At 44.1% G+C, this 21780-nt stretch overlaps 1 protein-coding gene across 1 annotated transcript; it reads right to left on the reverse strand.

Annotated features, from left to right (window-relative positions):
- Positions 1 to 7737: 7737 nt before the first annotated feature.
- Bmp2 (bone morphogenetic protein 2) lies at positions 7738 to 17684 on the reverse strand. The gene is made up of 3 exons (XM_048348817.1): positions 17555 to 17684; positions 16103 to 16458; positions 7738 to 8627 (listed from the first exon to the last, which is right to left on the reverse strand). The coding sequence occupies exons 2-3, from the start codon at positions 16449 to 16451 to the stop codon at positions 7783 to 7785; spliced, it is 1194 nt and encodes a 397-aa protein (XP_048204774.1). The 5' UTR covers positions 16452 to 16458; positions 17555 to 17684; the 3' UTR covers positions 7738 to 7782.
- Between the last annotated feature and the right edge of the window lie 4096 nt (positions 17685 to 21780).

The following is a 21780-nucleotide window of genomic DNA, read 5'->3' on the forward strand; positions in this document are numbered from 1 at the left end:
CTTTGCCTTAAAACCATCAAACCAGCTGGGAGCTGGAGTTCTACTTTACTAGTGATTTCAAACACACCCTTGGAAACCAAGCTAGCTTTTTCTATCTTTCTAGTTAGGAAGCGTGTCCCAGCAAATAGGAACACTTAGGAAAGTTTTCAAACAGATAATGCCTGCCATAGAGCCAGACTTTGGAACAAACTCTTCTAGCTGCTGTCTACCCAACAAAGGGTCAGGTAAGCCTAGTAAGAAAATGAAGACAGGACTGGGAATATGGCCTAGTGGTAAAGTGCTCGCCTCATATACATGAAGCCCTGGGTTCGATTCCTCAGCACCACATATATAGAAAAAAGCTGGAAGTGACGCTGTGGCTCAAGTGGTAGAGTGCTAGCCTTGAGCAAAAAGAAGCCAGGGACAGAGCTCAGGCCCTGAGTCCAAGCCCCAGGACTGGCAACAAAAACAAAAAGAAAAGAAAAAGTAATAAAAGAAAAGGAAGACAAAGACAAGATATAAAATAGTTTAGATGCCAAGATTTAGCATCTTTAAAAAATGCCTTTTGAGATGTTTAACTTCTTGTCTGTTCTGTTGTCTAGCAACCAAGTCTAGAAAAGAAACTCTACTCCAAATAAAGTAAAACAATAGACACTTTACTTCATAAGTGTGTGTGTGTGTGTGTGTGTGTGTGTGTGTATGACTGTCAAGATGCAAAGATAGAAACTTGCTTTCCAATAATGAATAGAAGCAAGGAAAGTCCTGATTGGAGATAGTGGGAAAGGAAGTGGGAAGTAAAGAAATAAGAGGTAAGAAATGCGTAATGCAGGATGAGGGTATAGTTTCCACATATTGGGCTAAAGCAAGGTTTACACTCTTAAGCAATAAAAACAAACCATTAAGCTAGGCCCTAGCACTGTCAGGAAGTATAAAACAGTTCTTGAAACTTTGCAGTTGCTATACAAACGCTTTTCATAAACTCTGTTTCCTGATCTTCATTAAATGTTAACATCAAGTTGCCACGGGGCAATTAGCTTGCCTCCTGAAATCAATAAAAAATCAACAATTTGGAAATGGTTGTACAGTAAAATAGTTCAATAATTATTCTCTCATCGTGTTGTGGCCAAGCAGTTCCTGTGTAAATGCAGACCATATGAGCTCCTGCTCCTTATGAGAAGGAAAACTTTAAGCAAATCAGTGGTGTTTTGCTCAGAGACCCTCTTATCCCAAGAACTATGCTCTGGAGTATGACCCAGGGCATGGGGGGCAAACACAAGCTCGAAAGTAATGTGAACATCTCCGTTACTGTGCGTGTCATTATGCAAGACTCACTTAAAAGATTAGACCTAAAGAAAATGATAAACCCAGTAAGGGATGGTGGGGGTGGAATTTGGAACTCTATATTCAGCATCAACTCCAGAGAGAAATAAATGATAATTTTCTGCAGAGATTATTTATGTGTTCATAAATACATCTATGTGTGTATAGGTTGAGCACACAACAAAAGAGTGTACTTGAAGCTGGGTGCTTGTGGCGGCTCATTCCAGTAATTGTAGCTAATGAAGAGGCTGAGATTTTTTTCCTGGTCCTGGGGCTTGAACTCAGGTCCTGGCCTCTTTATACTCAGGTTAGAGCTCTACCACTTGAGCCACAGCACCACTTCTGGCTTATTCTGAGTGGTTAATTGGATATAAGGGTCTCATGAACTTTCCTTCCCAGACTGACTTTGAACTGCAATCCTCAGATCTCACTCTCCTGAGTAGCTAGGATTATAGGTGTGAGGCACCGGCATTGGCTCAAGGCTGATAATTTAAGATCTTGGTTTGAAACCTGCTCAAGCAGAAAAGTACGTGAGACTGATATCACTAATTAATCAACAAAGATACAGAAATAGAGATGTGGCTCAAGTGGTAGAGAACCAGCCTTGAGCAAGAAAGCCAACTGAGAATATAAAGTCTTAAGTTAAAGCCCCAGTACCATCACACACAAACCCACACCCACCCCCCAAACACAAATAAGCAGTTTAAAATGATATTAAGAAGCACTAACTCCAATATTTCTCCAACAAATACTAAAATAAGAGTTACTTTAAAGAATGCTTCAGCCAGATGCTGGTGGTCACACCTGTAATCCTAGCTACTCAGGAGGCTAAGATCTGAGGATCTCAGCTCAAAGCCAGCCCAGACAGAAAAGTCAATGGGTTTTTTAAAAAATCTTCAATTAACTAGCAAAAAAGCTGGAAATAGAGGTGTTCAAGTGGTAGAGCACCAGCATTGAATAAAAAGCTAAAGGAGAGCACCAAAGCCCAGCGTTCAAGACTCAGTACTGGTGCACGCACACATGCATGTGTGTGCGCGTGCGCGTGCACACACACACACACAGGAAAGGAAGAAAAAGGGAAGAAGAAAAGGGGAAGGAAGAAGGGAAGGAAGCAATAAAAAAGAAGGAAGAAAAGGAAGGAAGGGAGAAGGAAGGAAGGAAGGAAGGAAGGAAGGAAGGAAGGAAGGAAGGAAGGAAGGAAGGAAGGAAGGAAGGAAGGGCTAGAAAGAAAGCAAGCAAGCTTCAAAATGTTCTCAAAAAGTGAAACGAGGCTGCTTACTCTCAAATAACATCTTGCTAACAAGTGGTACCAGCAACAAACAAGGATCCTTTTGCAGAGAAATATCAATTCTTTTTTATTTTCCTAGCCTGAGCCCATTCACCTAAACACCTTATTCAAAGTCAATAGAAAATTCCAGTATCCATTAGATCCTAACCTCAAATATCATCCATGGAAACTTTTTACCACCCTCTAGGCTCAGTGGAGTTGTACAGTGTACTGTCTTATAACTTTTAAAAGAAAGTCAAGCATCATTTTTAGTATAAACAAATGCTTCAAAATGCATGACATTTTGCTACCTTCAAAGGGAAGAAACTTTCAACGCAGACATTTGGCACTAAGATCACACAAGCTCAACTCAGTGGACTGACTGAAGTGTTAAACTTTTTAAAAGTACGTTTTTAAGGGCTTGCACCTGCTCCCCCATTCACATAGATGTACCAACACGTATTTGACTAAATTGACTCCATGCATGCCCATGCAGGCAAGCAGAGCAGATTTTACAAGATAAGCAACCAAGTGTTTTCATGTCTGAGGGTGGCTAGAACACAAAATTGCTAGTCATCTTGTGGGAGAAAAGAATGTCTTTGAAAAAAAATTATGTAGGGCATTATTTCAGACATGGTGAAATGTATTCAGATGCCATCCTATATCAAATTGGGTTTTTTTCTTCCTTTTAAGCGCTGTATGTAAAGAAGAATCTCTACTTGATCCAACGTTATGATTGAGAAAAATATCCATTAGCACTTTGCTACTCAAATTATGGTCCTGTGATCAGGGCCTTGGCAGGGATCTTGTTAGAAATACAGGAAACTGGATTCTACTTCAGACCCCACTGAAACAGAATCTACAATTGAGCACAACTTGGGTGGAGGGGAGGGGTGTCCACATTAAAGTTTAATTCTCCTTAAGGCATTACTGGTAATTTGGAAGCACATTAAAATCTAAGATGTTTTATTTAGAACATCATCCTCCACAGTTAGATTGAAGTAGACTTTGAAGTTTGTAAAGCAGAGGAACGGTCAGAAAAATCCTGCCCTAGAGAATACTGTATGACTGTAATTTATGTCAGCAGAGTAGAGATAAGCTGCAAAGCAGTTTACCTGGCTGAAATAGACTTAGATGTTTCACCCTATCCCACTCTATCCATCCGCTGCAAAGAATGAGAATGCTGGGCATGCCGGAAGCTGGCCATCAATGGCTCATGCCTGTAATCCTAGATATTCAGGAGGCTGAGGTCTGAGAATCACTGTAAAAAGCCAGCCAGGCAGGAACTCTGTGAGACCCTTACCTCCAATTACCCACCAAAATTCTAGATGTGAAGCTGTGTGGCTCATGTTGGTGGAGCACTAGCCTTAAGTAAAAAAGCTAAGGGAGAGTGCCCAGGCCTACCAGTTCAAGCCCCAGGACCCAACACACACACACACACACACACACACACACACACACACACACACACACGCGCGCGCGCGCCAGAGAGAGAGAGAGCGCGAGAGAGAGAGCACATGAGCGCGTTCCTGCCAGATCATTCTTGTTTCTTTAGGTTGCCAGTCCATACCCCAACTCCTTCATTCCTGTAAGGATATGCTCCTTTTACCTTATGTTATGGCACATCACCATTTAGTCAATCAGTATCTTACTAAATTAATCTATTAAATTAATATTAACATGGGAGTAGAGTAGAAAGATGTTATTTTATTTTATTTTATTTTGCCAGTCCTGGGCTTGGACTCAGGGCCTGAGCACTGTCCCTGGCTTCTTTTTGCTCAAGGCTAGCATCTGCCACTTGAGCCACAGGGCCACTTCTGGCCATTTTCTGTATATGTGGTGCTGGGGAATCGAACCCAGGGCCTCATGTATATGAGGCAGGCACTCTTGCCACTAGGCCATATCCCCAGCCCAGAAAGATGTTATTTCAAAAAGTGCTTTCATGCATTTTGTGTTGGGACAGGGGCAGTTCTAAGACTTGAACTCAGGTCCTGGATGCTATCCCTGACTTGGTGCTCAAGACTACTAGTTTATCACTTGGGCCACAGCTCTGCTTCCAGCTTTTGGGCAGTTCATTGGACATGAGTCTCAAGTACTTTCCTGCCCAGGCTGACTTTGAACCATGATCCTTAGATCTCAAGTAGCTCCAGGCTTTGATGCACTTTGTAATCTACAGAAAATTTTTCTTCATTAATGAAAATTGGAGGGAACATATAAACCACTTGGATTTTCCAAGGATGTTGCAGCTTTAGGTGCAGACTGGATCTCTTCACTCTTAATTTCTTGATTAACTGCTCTACAATGTAAAGTCATGCCTGGTGAAGACATTATGAAAAGATGGAAGCACAGCTAAATCTGTAAACCACTTACCCTTCCCGTTCCCAATTTCAAGAGGCAAAAACTGAATAGAACCCAAATGTGCGACTCAGATTAAACCCAGACCAAGGAAGCTCAGGCAGCCAGAGCAAGCACAAAATCAACTTAATTGGTTTTGGAAGGTGATCTTTCAATATTCAGAAACTACTATGGATTGGTTCCTGTTTTGTTGTTGTAAACCCAACTCTAATGTAACTCATACAATCCAACAGAATTGACTGACATTCAAGAAATTAGGTGTTCTGGTGCTAGTTTTGACTGTCCCTCAAAATAAAGGATGTAACTACACTGTCTCGAACAGTGTAGAATGTAGGTAGGAATTGTTTCTCAACTGCCAAAATGGTTGGAGTCTGTATGATTAAAAAATACCTGTAAAATTAATCCAGAACTGAAAATGCCTTCACCTGGACATGTAATACATACTATGCACATCTTCACGGTTAATACATGTCCATAAGTTTATGTAGCTACATTGGAGCTGATGTCACTGAACCAAATAACCAAGCCTGAGTAAAGGTGTGCCTCATATAGCAGAGCACCAGCCTTGAGTGAGAAAAAGCTAAGTAGAGCATGAGACTGAGTTCAAGCCCCAGTACTGACATGAAATGAAAACATAAAGAGGATGGTTGAACCTAATTATAAAATGCTTTGTGCTGTATTCTTCCATACTCGAGAATTTAGTCATGGAAAAAAGGTGTTGGATTATTGTTTAAAATATTAAGACTTCAACTAGTCTGTATCCATGGCCAGAGTAAAGAATGGTTTGGGGGCCATAGTTAAGCTCCATTAAATGATCTTCACCTAGAAAGAGACAAGAGATAAAAAGAAGCCAAATGCTTTTTTTTAAAAGAACCAAAGCTTTCACTTTAAATAAGCTCTTAAGGCCCTCATGCACCCCAAAAGGTAACTATACTCAGCCTAATCTGGTTAATTTGGGGGGAGGACTTGATTAGAATACAAACAAGTTTATAGGCCAGCCATATACTAAGGTAGAAGTTAGGATAAGAGATTAGAACTAAGCTTCAGCCACCATGGCAGGCTTAGAGGGGACTCAAAAGTCTTAGACATTGATCTAAAATATTGATAGTCAGAGTGGGGAATTGTGGGTTCCCTGGTGTGAGAAACCTAACCCCAGAATCCTTCCTTGGGTCTGATTCCAACGTAGGCACGGAAGCTCTGCTACTGCTATGTGTTCATTCTGAACAGCCTAATTTAACTTTACTCCATGTGGGCTTCAAGCCAATTGGCAAATGCTCTTATAGAGGCTGATCACAGATACTTTCCCTTTCATTTTTTGGCACTGTTTCCTCTGTTGCATGGAATACCATCCTTGAAACTGTTATCATGGGCTCCGCTCCCTAGGATTTGCTGATGTTACAAGCATCGACCAATACTTATTCTGTTTCCCCCCAACCAAAGAGGTTCATATGAATACTAAATCATTGCTCATTCTTTTAGTGCAAATGTGATTTATCAAATGCTTTTTCATTTTTCCAACCACTCCTTACCTTTCCCCCCATCCCCACTGAAACCCCAAATTGAAAACACAAAGGTAATCATTGTGAATGTTGTACAAATGCACCGTTTTCTCTCACAGGTTGGAGTTTACAGAACAAAATGCCAGAGCTTGATATTTATTATCTGAAATACGTTTAACATTTGGAGAAATGTGTTGAAACACATAGCCTTGGAAAGAAAAGCAAGCTGATCAGTTAGAGAACAGGGTGTGGGCAGAAAAACATGATGTACACAATTTTTCTGGGTGTTGGGAAAAGTTAGAAAATTGGGAGCATAAAGAGCTTCCCCTACTAGATAAAGGCAAAATACAAATCAATTTCCAAATCGTGAGGGCTGCAAAATGTCAGTTTCAAATATATGCGACCACAACATTCATAAAGAAATCTTACGTTGTTTTTAATACTTTGGCCAGTTCAGCTCTCCCCTCTCCTCCTGGAAAGTTATCTCCAATTGAGGAAAGAACCAGAATTTCACTTTCTTACATGTGAATGGTTCCTGACGATTCCTATTATTCCTGCTTTATTTTTCCTTTCTGTAAATTAATGGGTAAAAGGGAGGGTTTCTAGATCAGATCCTTAATGTCTGATTCTTTTCCAAATAGTCTACCTAATAAGTACTCAGGGATTGGATAACCACTCTGCAGCATTCCTGAGAACTGAATAATATAATAATCTTGAAAGTCAGCAGAGTGGATTATCCACTTTTTTTTCTGGACTTGAACTTGTGAACTTAACAGTAGCACTGCAAAAAGACAACAATAACAACCCTCCTCCCCCCACCCCAGGAAAAAAAACAGCAAATGTGCTAAGCACTTTGCCAGAGCAACCTTCCATGTAGACTTGTCATCTTAAATACACACAACCAAAAACTACATTTTTTTTGGAAAATTATGTACAAACCCGGTACTTCTTTTGATTATATATAAATACAAATTAGCTATTTCTTTGCCCTAAAAAGTGGTTATAATAGTAAAAATAAATACAAAATAAATCTGACCAATATACTTCATGTGCTGGGGGTTAAAAAAACCCATATAAAATGTACAACTAAATACACTTTAAAATCTTTTAAGGAATAACTCTCTGATTAAAAATATTTGTTTTCCCAACTTCTTTTTCGTAGATATAAATATATTTTCAAAATAATGATTTTTTATTTTTCTCCATTGCATTCCATAAATAAAGTCTTCATTGGGAAAAACTAAAGTGTCAGCTGGTTTTGTTTTTTTTGGGGGGGGAAGAGGGGAAGGTGTGGTTTTTTTTTTAAATTCTTTTTTGTTTTTTTTTCCTAAAATATATATATATTTAATTAATTTCATTGTGCTAACGGCACCCACAACCCTCCACAACCATGTCCTGATAGTTCTTCAATACGACTTTCTCGTTTTCATCCAGGTATAGCATGGAAATGGCACTGAGCTCAGTGGGGACACAGCAAGCTTTGGGAATCTTAGAGTTCACTGAATTGACCAGCGTCTGCACAATGGCATGATTAGTGGAGTTCAGGTGATCAGCCAAGGGAAAAGGACATTCCCCATGGCAGTAAAAGGCATGATAGCCTGGAGGAGCCACAATCCAGTCATTCCATCCCACATCACTGAAGTCCACGTACAAAGGGTGCCTCTTACAGCTAGACTTGAGGCGCTTGCGCTGTTTGTGTTTGGCCTGACGTTTTTCTCTTCGGTGGAGAGGATGTCCTTTCCCATCGTGGCCAAAAGTCACAAGCAGTGGCCTCATCTGGGGCCAGCTGTGCTCATCTTGGTGCAAAGACCTGCTAATCCTCACGTGTCTTCTGGAGACACCTTGCTTTTCCTCCAAGTGGGTCACTTCTACCACGAAGCCATGGTTGGCATGCCCTTGGGCCGTCCATCGCATCACGGCTGGGGTGACATCAAAGCTTTCCCACTGGCTGGTGTTCTGATTCACCAACCTGGTGTCCAAAAGTCTGGTCATGGGGAACTTGGAGTTGGCGGTTGCAGGTTTTATAATTTCATAAATATTAATTCGGTGATGGAAGCTGCTATCATTTCCCAAAGCTTCCTTTATCTGTTCCCGGAAAACCTGCAGTTCAGCAGACATGATAAACTCCTCCGTGGGGATGGAACTTAAATTAAAGAAGAATCGCCGGGTGGTTTTCCCGCTTATTTTTGGCAGTTCTTCCAGAGATTCTAATTTAATAAAAATAAGGAAAGGAAAAACATTTAGTAAGAGAGGTTAAGGATTGATCACCTGATAGACTTGGAAATTAATTTATAATTTTAAAACAAAAACTTAAAAAAAAAACTAGAGCTACCAAAGCACTGGTGGCTCACACCTGTAATCCTAGCTACTTGGGAAACAAATCTTAAGTTCAAAGCCAGCCTTGGTAGACAAACTGAGAGAATCTTATCTTTATTTTAAAAATTAGCAATAAGCTAGAAGTGGAAATGTGGCTCAAGTGGTAATGTGCTGCCTTGGGCAAAAAAAAAAGCCAAACGAGGGTATGAGGCCAGCACCAAAAGGAATAAACAAAATAATTCAGAGCTGGAGGTATAGAAATAAATGCAAAAGCCATCATTAAAATTAAAAAGAAGACTCAAGCCAGGAGCCAGTGGCTCACACCTGTAATCCTAGCTACTCAGAAGGCTGAGATCTGAGAATCATGGTTCAAAACCAGTCCAGACTGTACAGTTTGAGACTCTCATCTCCAAATAACAACTACAAAGCTGAAAGTGGAGCTATGGCTCAAGTGGTAAAGTGCTAGCCTTGAGCAAAAAAGCTCAGTGACAGTGCTCAGAATCTCAAGGATTGGTACACAAGGAAAACTTTTCCCTATGTCCATGTCAACGGGTAATGCATGAAAACAAAATTTCATGATAGCTATGCCTTTAAATAATCCAGGACACGAACACAACTTTCCAGGTGGGTAAAATAATGAGGGATAGAACAAAGTATTTCTTTGGAATTCAGAGACTTCAGGCAGAAAAAAAAAGTCAGCACTATAGTTAGTAAAGGTCTAATGAATGAGGAGTTAAGGAAATTATTGCATTTCTTAAAAAAAAAGAGGCTTTAATGTCAATCTTTAAAAGCAGTATTCTAAAACATTACTCTGCAATTTAGATGATTTACAAATCTTGATATACAGATTTCTACTTCCTAATTAAAGACTTTGAAACTCAACATCAATGATGACATTTTGCTAAGCACACCCTACCATTTTACTCAGTCCAGAGACAAAGGCATTTTACAGGGATCTACTACTTTGGGAAACATATGGGTGGTTACCAGAACACCGTAAGAATTAAGGCCAAACAAGTTCACGAGAAATAGCTTCCTGACTGTGTTGTCTCACCTCTTTATGACCTCAAGAGTTAAAATCTCATTTCAGATGCCTTTGGAATTAATGAAGAACGATTTTTGTCTTCTAATTTCTTTTGTGCTGCTTTCAAAGGAAGCACGGCTCAAGCATAGAGCACCAGCCAAGTAAACAGGCCAAGCAATTGTGAGTACAATACCCAATAATCATAAAAAAGTCCAAGAGTCTCAATATAAGGAATAACTTCATCTTATCAGAGAATAATATTTCTACATCATTTTTGTAAAGGAGCCATTTAATGGGACGAAGCATGTTTTGTCTGATAGACTCCTGAACTTTATGACAAATCATTTCCCAAGAAAACAGTAAAAATATAACACATTGGATGACTTTAGTTTAAAACTTAGCAAACCACATTATTGTTATAATTATTATTAAATTAGTAGTAAGCATTTGAGAAATTTGAGTTTCAGATATTCAGGTTTATTGGCTACTTGCCTAAACCAATCATTTTACTGTTAAAAAAAAAAAGCCTGTTTATTTTTTAGGATCTCAGCTCGTGTTACCAAAATCAACTTGGTCATTGTTTCATGTCATGAAACCTGCAACTTTATTTTTAAATCATTCTATGGTTGCATTTTCCCTAAAGACAAAGAGTTTTAAGTTGTTCACAGAATCTAGATGCTTTGGCAAATGAAAATCACATGAGATCATTCATGCAAAGATTCCACCTGGGAAAATAATCCCCATCAAAGTGACAGTCCCCACTACAAGCTAACTAGAGCGCTAGAGTTCACTCAACAGGGCAGTTTAACCCAAGCGCCACAGCGCAATTCTCAAACCTTAACCTTTGTATGAAATCTCTAGGACTCCTTCAGTTGCTAAAGGCAGTTTCTCATCCATGGAGTCTGAAGAGTGGTGGGAGATTCAGACTTTCTAACCAGCTCCCACATGACAGGGTACTGAAAAGCTTATGGAACCCACACTGGAGTCAGGGCTTTAAAGAATGTATCCCACCTTCAAAGTAGATTGGCAGAGGAGTAAAATTTAAAAGCACCTTTTGGTAAGTTATATAAACATGAGTACAAACCTATTAGTATTTGGCCAAAGAGTAAGAAGTGAATCTATCAGGCCAAGAAATGCCAGGCGCAAAAGATGGTGGTTCATGCCTGTAATCCTAGCAACTCAGGAGTCTGAGATCTGAGGATTCAGGAAGTCCATGAGACTTATCTCCAATAAACTACTCAGAAAAAGCCAGAAAGAACTGGCACTGTGGCTCTATCTTGAGGGAATGATACTCAGGGACAGCATCCAGGCCCAGAGTTCAAGCCCCAAGACAAGGAAGGAAGGAAAGAAGGAAGGAAGGAAAAGAAAATTTCCATTGTCCCAATGAACTTAATAATGAAAACCTCTTGGATTCATGCACATTCTGAACTCCACTGTAATGCTGCTTCACATCAATCATTAAAGCCTTCTACCAAAAGAACCAATGTTCTTCACAGTAGCTCCAAGCAAGAATCATGGAATGTATTCAGCTTCTTCAAAACCCCTTCTCCCTGCTATTCAGGTGTGCCTCAATAGAAGAGAGGAGGGGCACTTCTGCTGAAGGCATGTTCTTTTTTTAGTGAACAAAGTAGGAAAAAAAAAGTCAGCAACATCCTCCAAACTCCAATGACACCAAAGCCTCAAATGCAACCAAGTTCTTGTCCCCTCAGATAACACACTTGGTGTCTGGAGGAAAGGCAGATTAGCTAGGGCATTCCTTGAAGAGCTGAATTTTAGAAAGTACCCAGAAAGATAGAAAATCACAATGGCAACAAAAATTCTCAAACTCAATCCACAAATAAAAAGTGACTGTCATATGAAAGATGACTGAACTATATCATTCAACCAGAAACAGAAAATATTAATTTACTCTGACTCAAACTTTTGTGGAAGAATTGCAGCAGCCTTAGTAGAGAAAAAAAAACCCCATAACATTACATAATAACAGAGTTGAAAACCTTTTTCCAAGTTCACCATTTCCAAGTTCACCATCATCCACCTACTGACTAAAAGAACCCCATTTGAGCTTAATACAAAGATCTCCATTACAATGCAGGCTCAAGTCATAGATATAAGTCAGGGGGGCTTACAGAAACCCCAACCAAGGAAAACTCTCACCCAGGGTTATAGCAGCTACTACAACGGTTCCTAATCCAAGGGAAATGTGGCAATCTCCTCTTGATGGTGGGAAACTCAGTCAATTTTATAGACAGTAAGTTAGAGAACAAAATCTTCCTGAGTGTACAAAACTGGAGGTTGTGGAAATTCATGGTAATGTATACTTTCTTGAAAAACAACGCTCTGTCAACATCCACCATTGGATCAGCTCCACTTGCCACGAGATTTCAGGACTTGGGCCTATTTTAGTTAGACCTGAATTTCTTAGCCTTCAAGCTCTTCAAATAGATGGAGCTTTGGCTAGGAAAATGAAGAAAATTGGACAAAAAAAATGATATTTAACATTCATCTAGCTCAGAATTACCTAAAAGGTTGGGCTAAGTAATTATACTCTGGCTTCCTGTTCCCTGGAGAAAAAGAATTTGACCAAAAAAAAAAAAAAAATGTCATCAAGGCTAGCTGGGACCATTGGCTCCATGCCTGTAACACTAGTTACTCCAGAGGTTGAAATCTGAGGTTCTAAACAAGCCCAGACAGGAAAGTTTATCTCCATTCAATTACCAAAACCAGACAAGAGTAGAGCCAAGGCTCAAGAGGCAGAGTGCTAGCCTTGAGCAAAAGAAGCTCAGGGACAGCACAAGGCCCTAAGTTCTAGCCCCAAGACTGGTACACATTAATTAAAAAAAATGTCATTAAGATAATGCTAGGTAATAGGTTGGATGCTTTTGGAGGGAGGATGGGGGGGTCAGGTCTGGAGCAGAGTGGGAGCATGATACCTATTCTGCACAGTGAATAGCAGCTGGAGTTCAGATAGATCTTTCCTAGCCTCTCCACTAGATAGAACTACCTGCCATTGGATAAAAGTCCCAACTTCAAATGACAGCCCAAACCACTAGAAGCACATTGCCCTAACCAAAGGATAAGAACATACTGTCCAGATTTGGTGAGAAAAGCAGAGAGAACAAAAGAAGACAACTGAAGTTGTCAGAGCCTAATGGAGTATGTAAATGTTGTTTGGAACAACTACTACTTTGTGCTACCTTTTTTGCCCTATGAAAACAACCTCACCTGAGGATGCTCCAGGGAAGTTAGTATGGAATCTCTTTCCTATGAAAAAAATGAAAGGGGCTATGTATAGCAAGATTTTCTGTCAGATAAAGTAATTGATATACCAATGGGAACAATCTAAAACAAAGTAACAATGTTTTTCCATTTTGTTCTTTTGTCTTGTCTTTAATATAATAAGGCAATGACAACAAAGGGTGAAAGGGCAAGGAGAGTTTTAAGTGCCTCTGTTCACCCTTAGGGCCAACACCTTTGCAATGATGGGATTCTCATTATTTTCGAATTGTGCCAAACCTCAAGAAAAATGTCTAAAACACAAAGACAGGAAAATCTCTCAGTGAGGAGTCATCAAGAAGGAACATAGGGGTAACACTAAAAAAGTGAGGGAACAGAAAAATATCAGCACTAAACTTAAGTCTCCACCTCTACCAGTATTTAAATACACACAGGACCTTTGCCATCACACTTGAATAACGGGCCTCACAGAGTAAGTACTATTTTTAGGGAGAAGGTTATGTGTCAAGTCTGCTCTAGAAATTTAGGTCCCATCTTCTCTTCCACAGGGTAGTGGTTCTTTGAACTTTCCTACTCTATCTATTGCTATTTATGGTAGTTGCACTTGTGTTGACAAGATAAATGTCTGTCTGAAAGTTTTAGTCAGAGAGGTCAATAATTTAGTTACTTCATGCAACAACAACAAAACAAAAAAAGCAAAGAAAAACTGTTCTTCCTAATCTGGTGGAGAAGGCCTATGGGCCCTCTAGATTCTGATCTGTCAGAAAGTAGGGAGACTTTTCTCAGGGCCAGTGAACCCTACCAATTTCAGTGTGCCTCCAATGGCAGGAAAGCATAAAATCCACTGTTCAAATGGAGAAGTGATTTCCCTACACTTGACAGCCCTTCTAAAACAGTCCCTTCTCCTTGGCTGACACACTTTCTAATGACCTTGACAACGAATTTCAGCAAAGCATGACTCTCCCAAATAAAAGCCACCATAGAAAGGACTTGGCCAACGTTCACCAGGAGAAATGACAACTGATAATTCTGTCTTGTTCAACTGGTTTGGAGGACTCACACATATACTGGCTGTAGTTCCCTCGTGGTAACTTGTCCTGTGGCACTAAACCATCTAATACCATCTATGAAAAAACTCTACAGTGGGTAATTGTGTAGTAGGGCTCTTGGTTCTTTAACAAATAAATGTCTAAGTGAGTTCTTTACTTGAATTGGTTCAATGTCTAGTTATCAATTGGCTTGAATGCTTTCTTTTAAGTTATAATAGTTACTTATCATCCTGACTTTATAAATGAAGTTAAGAATGGTTTGCATGAAGAGATAATGAAAACAACTGGTTGTTTTCCTAGGCTGGTTCTTTTGTCATCCAGGAAAACTTTAATCAGCATCACCTGAAAATGATGAGCAAGTTCTATCATCAGCTCAGGGTTAGGGCTGCAACATGTACACACACACACACACACACACACACACACACACACACACACACACAACATTACATATGACAGGAGTTTCTGCTTTCAGTGGATGAATTCCAAAGGATTAGAATAAAGTTTTAGTGCCATCTCCAACAGAGATCTGCTAACAGATATCACCTTACTAATGTGTTCCACTGGGCTCATGGGTGCCCGCCCAGTTCATGCTTGTAATCTAAGCCACCCAGGAGGCTGAGATTTGAGGATTACAGTTCAAAACCAGATAAGGCAGAAAAATTGTCTGTGAGACTCTTATCTCCATTAATCAGTAGGCCAGAAATGAAGCTGGGACTCAAATAGTAGAGCCTCAGTACAGTATCTACATATATATGTATATGTATATATATATATATACATATAGTGATGTGTGTGTATGTGCTTGGAAATGATCAGCTCAATGTTACTTTCATAAGGTGCAGCTGTTTAGATGAAGTGTTATTTGCTCTGTGACCTACCTTTGGGACCTCTTATCAACCTGTGTTCTCACAAGTCTAAGCCATCCTCACTAGTAAAAAAACTTCAGGTGCTACTTCTGTTTATATAAGAACACAGATTTCCACTTGATATTTACCAACCCCTTCCCAGGCCAGCAAAGCAAGAACAAGAAAACTTCACTCCCTATTCACTTCCCTCCTATTGTGTAATGACTGCTCTGTGCAGTACAACTTTTGCACTCTTTTGGAGAATGTGAAGGCACCCCTTCACTATTTGGAAGGCATTAAGCCACAGGAGCATTTAAAAGCTGTACAGAAAGAATTGATGTGGAACATAGCTTTTACTAATTGCTTTAAGAACTGAGGTATAACCATTCTCGGTAGCAAATCTACCAAATGCCTTTCTGATGAAACTAGCAGAAATAAAAAATAGAAATAGGAAAATGACATTCAGTATCATAAAGAAACAAAAACACCCTACATTTCATCACATATGAAGGAATCAGCTGCTGCACTAGCTTTTATCTGAAGATTTGCCTGGTCTTCAGCACCAGAGCCTATCTTAAGATTTAAGCAAGAGACAAGAAAGTCATTGTGGAAACAAGCAGAGGGATATGGGGTGGATCTCTCACGGGGATTAGGTAGGCATTCAAAGATCTCCCAAACCAGGCACAGATCAAACTGTAAAAAATGAGAAAGATTTTGGGGGTGCGCCCCCCTCTGGGCTTTCATTTTTCAGTCTTACAGTTGAAAATACTTCTGCCCTTGGCCCTGTCTAGCCTAAAACTGTAGCTTAAAACAGAGGATGCTAAGGACTTCAAACAGAGCTACAGAAATCCCAAAGCTCTATCATGCTCCCTCCCATGGAATTCTTGCACGTTTAGCTGACTAGGGGCAGGGGAGCTGTGCTTGCTCCCCTCATCCTCGAATTCTCCCCAGTTCCAGTGGGAGGAGTTACCTTCTGGCTGCAAGCCAGGAAAAGGGTGCGGATTCAGAGGGGAATCCCTGGCTCCCTCTTCACCCAGCACAGGCAGTGCTTTGAAAGAGGATTCAGAAAGGTGGTGGAGAAAGAAGCATTGAGTGGGAAGGGCTGAGGTGGCCCTAGCCCAGCTGTTTTTGCAGTGGCCGCAGGCTGCCACCGTGGATGGGGGGCTCTGCTCTCCCCAGAGCACCCTTCTCCCCGGCGGCCAGCTCACCTTCGTGGTGGAAGCTGCGCACGGTGTTGGCGCGGCTGGCAGCCCTCTCCAGGCGCTGGTCTGGGGCGGGCGCACCCGGCTGGCCCGAGTGCCGGCGGTACAGGTCCAGCATGTAGGGGGGCACCACGGCGTCTCTGCTGGGGGTGGGTCTCTGTTTCAAGCCGAACATGCTGAGCAGGCGTAACTCGAACTCACTCAGGACGTCGTCGGAGGGCCGGGATGAGGGGCGGCCCGACGACGACGACGCGGCAAACTTCTTGCGGCCCAGCTCCGGAATGAGGCCGGCCGCGCCGCCCAGGAGGACCTGGGGAAGCAGCAACGCTAGAAGACAGCGGGTCCCGGCCACCATGGTCGACCTGCGGACAGGGCCGACGTGAGTCACCCGAGTTCCCCGCCCAGTCCTCCCGCCCGTCCGCCGCCCCCAAGGCCTGGGGCTCCTGCAGGGCTCTGCTCGCCTCCTCCACCAGGGTGCCCTCCTGGCATGCTGTGCTCCTAGAGGGACTAAGAGCGTCCCACAGGCCCGAATTGTGGGGAGGCTGAGGGCTCCCAAGTTTCTAAGCGCTTCCCTCCTCCCATCCCGTTCTCAACCTGTCGGACTTCTGATTTGGGATTTTGATTTCACCCCCAACGAGATTCATCTTTCTGCTTTCCCCCACCCCCCGTTATACCAGGCCGACTGACAGTTGCTGGGCATCACTGGGCCTGACACCCCCACATCCCATGCAAAGCTAAACACACACTGCGCTTGGCTCTCTTGCTTATAAACACGCAGATAGTGCATGTAATTTCCTAGAGGCCCTGTATAGAACACACACACACCACTTCTAGTCACCATAAACTCAAAGCCACAACTTCTCCACGTCACTTGCAACCTCGAGCCCGTGTCCCTAAACCCGGGAGTGACAGAAAGGCCACGCCGCCCCCGCACCCCCACGATGCGGTCTCGCAGAGATGATGTAAGTAAATGACTAGTGTTGGTGAACGCGCGTGTCAGCTGTTAAACACAGCACAGGGGCACACTGACGCACTGCCCCCTGACAATTCTGGACAGGAGCACAGCGGAGAACCCCAACCTCTCTTCTCCTCAACGGGGCCTCCAGGGCCCAGCAGGTGGGCAATTAATAGAAGAAATCCAAGGGCCACCCACTCCAAAGCACTTCTTTAACTTTTTAAAGCTATGTAAGCGTTGACAGCCCCAATCAATACACTGAAAATTAGGGAGGGATGAGAGGGAGTGGGGAGGATGAAGCTGATCATTGCGGGGCGGGGGGCAGCACTCCCCAAGGGGCTCAGCTGCACGTGGACCCGAAAGGTGGGGGAGTGTCTGTTTACGTCTCGCCAGTCTGGGCACCCGGTGCCGCCTGCCCCGCTGCGCCTGGCCGCGGAGTCGCGGCGTCCTCCCCCCCCTCCCAGCTCCTCGAAATCCCGGATTCGCGGCCCCGCGTCCTCTACCTTTAGGAGACGGCAGTCCGTCTAAGAAGCACTCGGGGACACGTCCATTGAAAGAGCCTCCACATGGAAAAACCTCTGTCCGAAGGACTTGACGCCGGGACGGGGCGTCCCTTCCTTTTCTTTGCCTCCTCGTCCTTCGGCAGCTCCTGGGATGGCCGAGAAATCCGTGTCCCCCCTGCCGACCTCGGCGTCCCGGATTGGGTCCGGCAAGGAGAGTGGGCGCAGCGGAGCTCGGAGGTGGCAAGGCTGGCTCCGCCGGAGCGAAGGCACCGGCGCAAAGTGGGGAGCACCGGTTGCTCTCTCTGCAAGTTCAAGGAGTTTCCAGCCAAGTGCTGACACACAGCCGCGCGCAGGGGGAGGAGTGCGGCGCTGGGACGCGACAGGGAGAGGGGAGGAGAGGCTGGTGCTGTCTTCGTACTTAGGCACCAGCGCCCGCGGGACGCGTGCCCCCGCGCGGGGTTGGCTGCGGGACTCGGGGGGACGAGGGTCGGTGGCTCAGCGCTAACTCCGCCGCGGCCCATGGCTCGGGGCAGCCATCCTGGGGGACGCTGGGTCCGGGGAAGGGCACGGCGACGGGCTGGGCGCCAGGCGATTTGCCCCTCCGCATCACTCGACTTTCCTCGGGCGCAGCCCCATTAGCGCTCTCCAGTGAACAGCGTGCGACTGCGAAGCCCCGCCGTCCTGGGGCGCATTCTCCAGTGAGTCCAGTCGAGTCCCGGGGCCGCTCAGGAAGGAGGGTGGCCTCAATCTCCCAGCCCTGGGGCCAAGTGTCTTTGTGACCAGCCAAGGGGTCCCGATCACACTCCGGCAGGCACGTCCCGGGTGCCCGCACCCCGGCCGAACGAGGGGATCAGCATCCCAGTGCGCGGACTCAGCTCCGAACCTCCCTCCTTTCCTCCCCGCCTTTCGAGCTCTAGGCGCCCGCTTCGCGGCTCCGGCGCGGCCCCGGCAGCCGAGGCCACAGCGCCTGGGCGCGCACAGCCGGGTGCACCGACCCGCGCGGGGTCGGCGGGCGCTGCGGGTGTCTGGTCCCAACCCCAGGTAACCCTGCGCAGCCGCGGGCGCTGGCCCCGAGGGCGTCCGGGTGGCCGGCGGGGGGCTGGTGGTGAACGTCCCGCGGCGACTGCCAATCCCCGGCGGGCTCTGGGAACGCGGAGCGGCGGGCGCAGCGCGAGCCGGGCAGCAGCACAGCACAGCGCCGCGCGGCAGGGCGAGGACTCCGGCGTCGACGGCGGCGGTGGCGCCGTGGCGCGGCGCTCGCGGCTTTTAAAGGGGACGCCGCCTGCCGGTTCCCTCCCGGCCGCGGCCGAACACCTCCCCCTCGGCGGCGCGGCTCGCCGGGGATCCCCAAGCGGGCGGGAGCGGCGCGCAGGGGTGTGGACGGCTCGCCCGGAGGCCGCGGCGGGGTGGGGCTAAGGGCGGGGGCGCGCGGCCGCCGAGGGGGCGCTCCTGCCTCCACCTCCGGTCTCCCCAAGGGCGCTGGAAGGTCCAGCCCGCGCGCGACCCTTGCGGGGACTCCGCAGTGAAATCCGGGACTGAACCCGAGTCCAGCCTCTGTTTCCCCACTGCGCCCGTTATTCAACTTTCAGTTTGAAGATTTTTTTTTTTCTTTAGGAGTCGATTTGGGAGAAGGCGGTGGGGGGGGGCGGGGAAGCAAAACTTAAATTGCTGAACATCTTGGCATAGATGCGGGATAGACGCTTCTGTTTTCAGTCGTGGGAGGAGAACTCGAGCAAACTAGGGGCTGGAACGGGATGTTATTTAAATAGCAACAGAGATGCGTGTGGTTACACATGTAAATTCTTGTGTGCACAATTCCATGTATAGTTATACATACGTGCATTTACATAGAAATGAGTGCGTTTGTGTACGTGCATGTTTGCAAGCAAACATATTTACACCTAATACATAAATACGACCTGCGTTTCTATGAATACATTCACTTATGCAAATATATGCAAACGAGGCACGCGCTTCTATAATTAGGCCCACCGACGAGACCTGGGTGTTGCCTGCTAGACAGGACTTGTGTAACGTGTGTTTCATGTGTGGCAGCATGAGGGGAGAGTGAAGGGATTTGTATCTTTTTACAGTAGCAAATCACTTCATGCTTTGTGATATTTATCTCACCCAGCTCAAGGCAGGCGCAGTGCAGCTCAGTGGAAGGTGTAAGGACGAAGGTGTAAGGACGAAGACACAATGTAAAACAAGCCTTCGGGACCATAATGGTTTGGGACTTTAGAACCTTTTGCTCCACCTCATTCCACAGGCTCCCCAGAAGGGAGGCTGTGACTGGATGCTTGTAGTTTCAATATTCCGCCAAGCTGCTGCCCCGTGAATCGTGGGGGAGTGGGAAGGTGGGGGGGGGGTGGGGGCTTTCTTTTCTTTCCTGTTAGGATTCCAGAAGCCTTCATGCATAAGACTAGGGTGGCCCAGGTGACCAAAATCAAGGGCAGAACTTTTTTCCCCCTTTCCTTTCCCTTCTTCTTCTTCTTCTTTTTTTTTTTTTAAGAGGCCAGATTGGTAAAATTAGGTTCGGCCCGAAGTCTTCCAGGCCTGAAATGCAGAGGTAGAGAAAAGTTTGAAGCAGGAGCTAGTAATAATCTATTATTTGTGTGTATTCGGTTTTTCCCCCGTTGGAGAGCTAAAATAATTCCAGCTTCCGCTCACGTAAATCGGATTAGCAACCCACAGAGGGGAATTCGGCACTGCTGTTTCTAGAGGTTTAAAGGTCAGATAAGGTATTTTGGAGGAAACTTGTCTGCTAGGAAAATTTAAAAAGGGGGACAAATATTCAGAAATATACTACTTTATTTCTTTATTCTTTAAAGTGCTTTGGAGATTGACTGGATCTGAACAAGGAGGCGATAGAACAGATTCTACTCAGAGACTCAAATTAAAAGTGTTTATTGTGCTTCTGAAACAATTTCCTTTCCTATCAAATTTAACTGAGACATTAACAATTGCTGCTGTCATCAGTGAGATTAAAAAACAAGACCTATAGAAGACTTACCTCATCGTGTGGCTTTTACAAAGGAGGAGAAAGCTTATCACTGTTGGACACATCCCAGGAAAAGAAGAAAGGATGGCTATCAGCTTTAGGCCTCCATAACTTGAGAAATAAAATTGGAACCCTGGTAGTTTATGACATAGTCTTTGATGGCCAAGAATGGGAGAGGAAAATGGACATTTCTAGACATCGCATATCACCACTTTTTAGGGAGGGGTCTCTTTTATGCAAGCATGTGACTTATGAGCAGAACTTTCCCCCTCAAGTTCAGCTCTACCTCTTTAAGAAAAAGGTTCTCTGGTTGTTTTTTAGAGGTGGCTGCCCCCTTGTGGTAGACATGCAATCGGGCGCTTGGGAGAAAGCGGTGGAAAAATGAATAAAATGTTTCCAAAGATTGATTGGGGGTTATAAAATATGGGATAATGGACAGTACATTTTTCGAGCAATAACAATAGTTGGAAATGGTAAACCTAAATGCAGACAATGTGTTTCTTTTCATTCTCTTTGCTAATTGCCACCTCTGTTGGCAAATAAGAATGCAGGGGCATTTAGTATTTTAAAGACATAGCGTCCACTTGCTTTTTTTTTTTTTTAAAGCAGTTACTATTAGTCACAGTTAGTTCTACCTTTTTTTCCAAAGTTTCATTCAAAGTTTTTCAGTCCAGGGGGTGAGATTGATGCTTTCAAGATACATCAAACTTGATATAAATCTAGGCATGTCCCAGTAGTGATAACGTTGTTTGGGCAAGGGGTGGTCTCTGTGGCTCATTCAAATAACTCAAAAGGGACAGACATGTTATTTTTTTTTAAACAAAGGTAAAAACTACCAGATAAAGATTCTATATAAAGGTGGTTGCTTCTGTTTTATTCCAATCATTTCTCACCAGTCTCTCAAGAGATACTAGATGTGTGGACTTGACCTGGGATAAAATTAAGTGCTTAAATAGTCATACTTTGGCAACTTTTCCTTTAGCAGTTCAGCCCAGATAATGTTTAATTTTATTGCATCCCGCAGCTATTAGCATCCAGCATTGTTCCTGCTGGGCCAACCATTATGCAAATGAGCATCAAAATAATGGTCCTGGTATATTGTAAAGGTCACAGCAGGCATGACAGGATCCTTCCACCTTGTAATTGTCATTCCACTGAAACTTGGGACAACTCCCCTGAGAAACCTTTTGGCTTTTGGCATGCAGATCCTTTGTTACTAGCAGAT

Source organism: Perognathus longimembris, chromosome 6 (assembly GCF_023159225.1).
Source record: "Perognathus longimembris pacificus isolate PPM17 chromosome 6, ASM2315922v1, whole genome shotgun sequence".
NCBI classification, from domain to species: domain Eukaryota; kingdom Metazoa; phylum Chordata; class Mammalia; order Rodentia; family Heteromyidae; genus Perognathus; species Perognathus longimembris.

What these genes read in the sequence shown, in the direction of transcription:
- Bmp2 (XM_048348817.1), bottom strand. Translation starts at nt 16,451, where the DNA reads ATGGTGGCCGGGACCCGCTGTCTTCTAGCGTTGCTGCTTCCCCAGGTC. An exon ending in GCGCAGCTTCCACCACGAAG is followed by an intron (nt 8,628 to 16,102) that starts GTGAGCTGGCCG and finishes TTATTAAATTAG; the next exon opens with AATCTCTGGAAGAACTGCCA.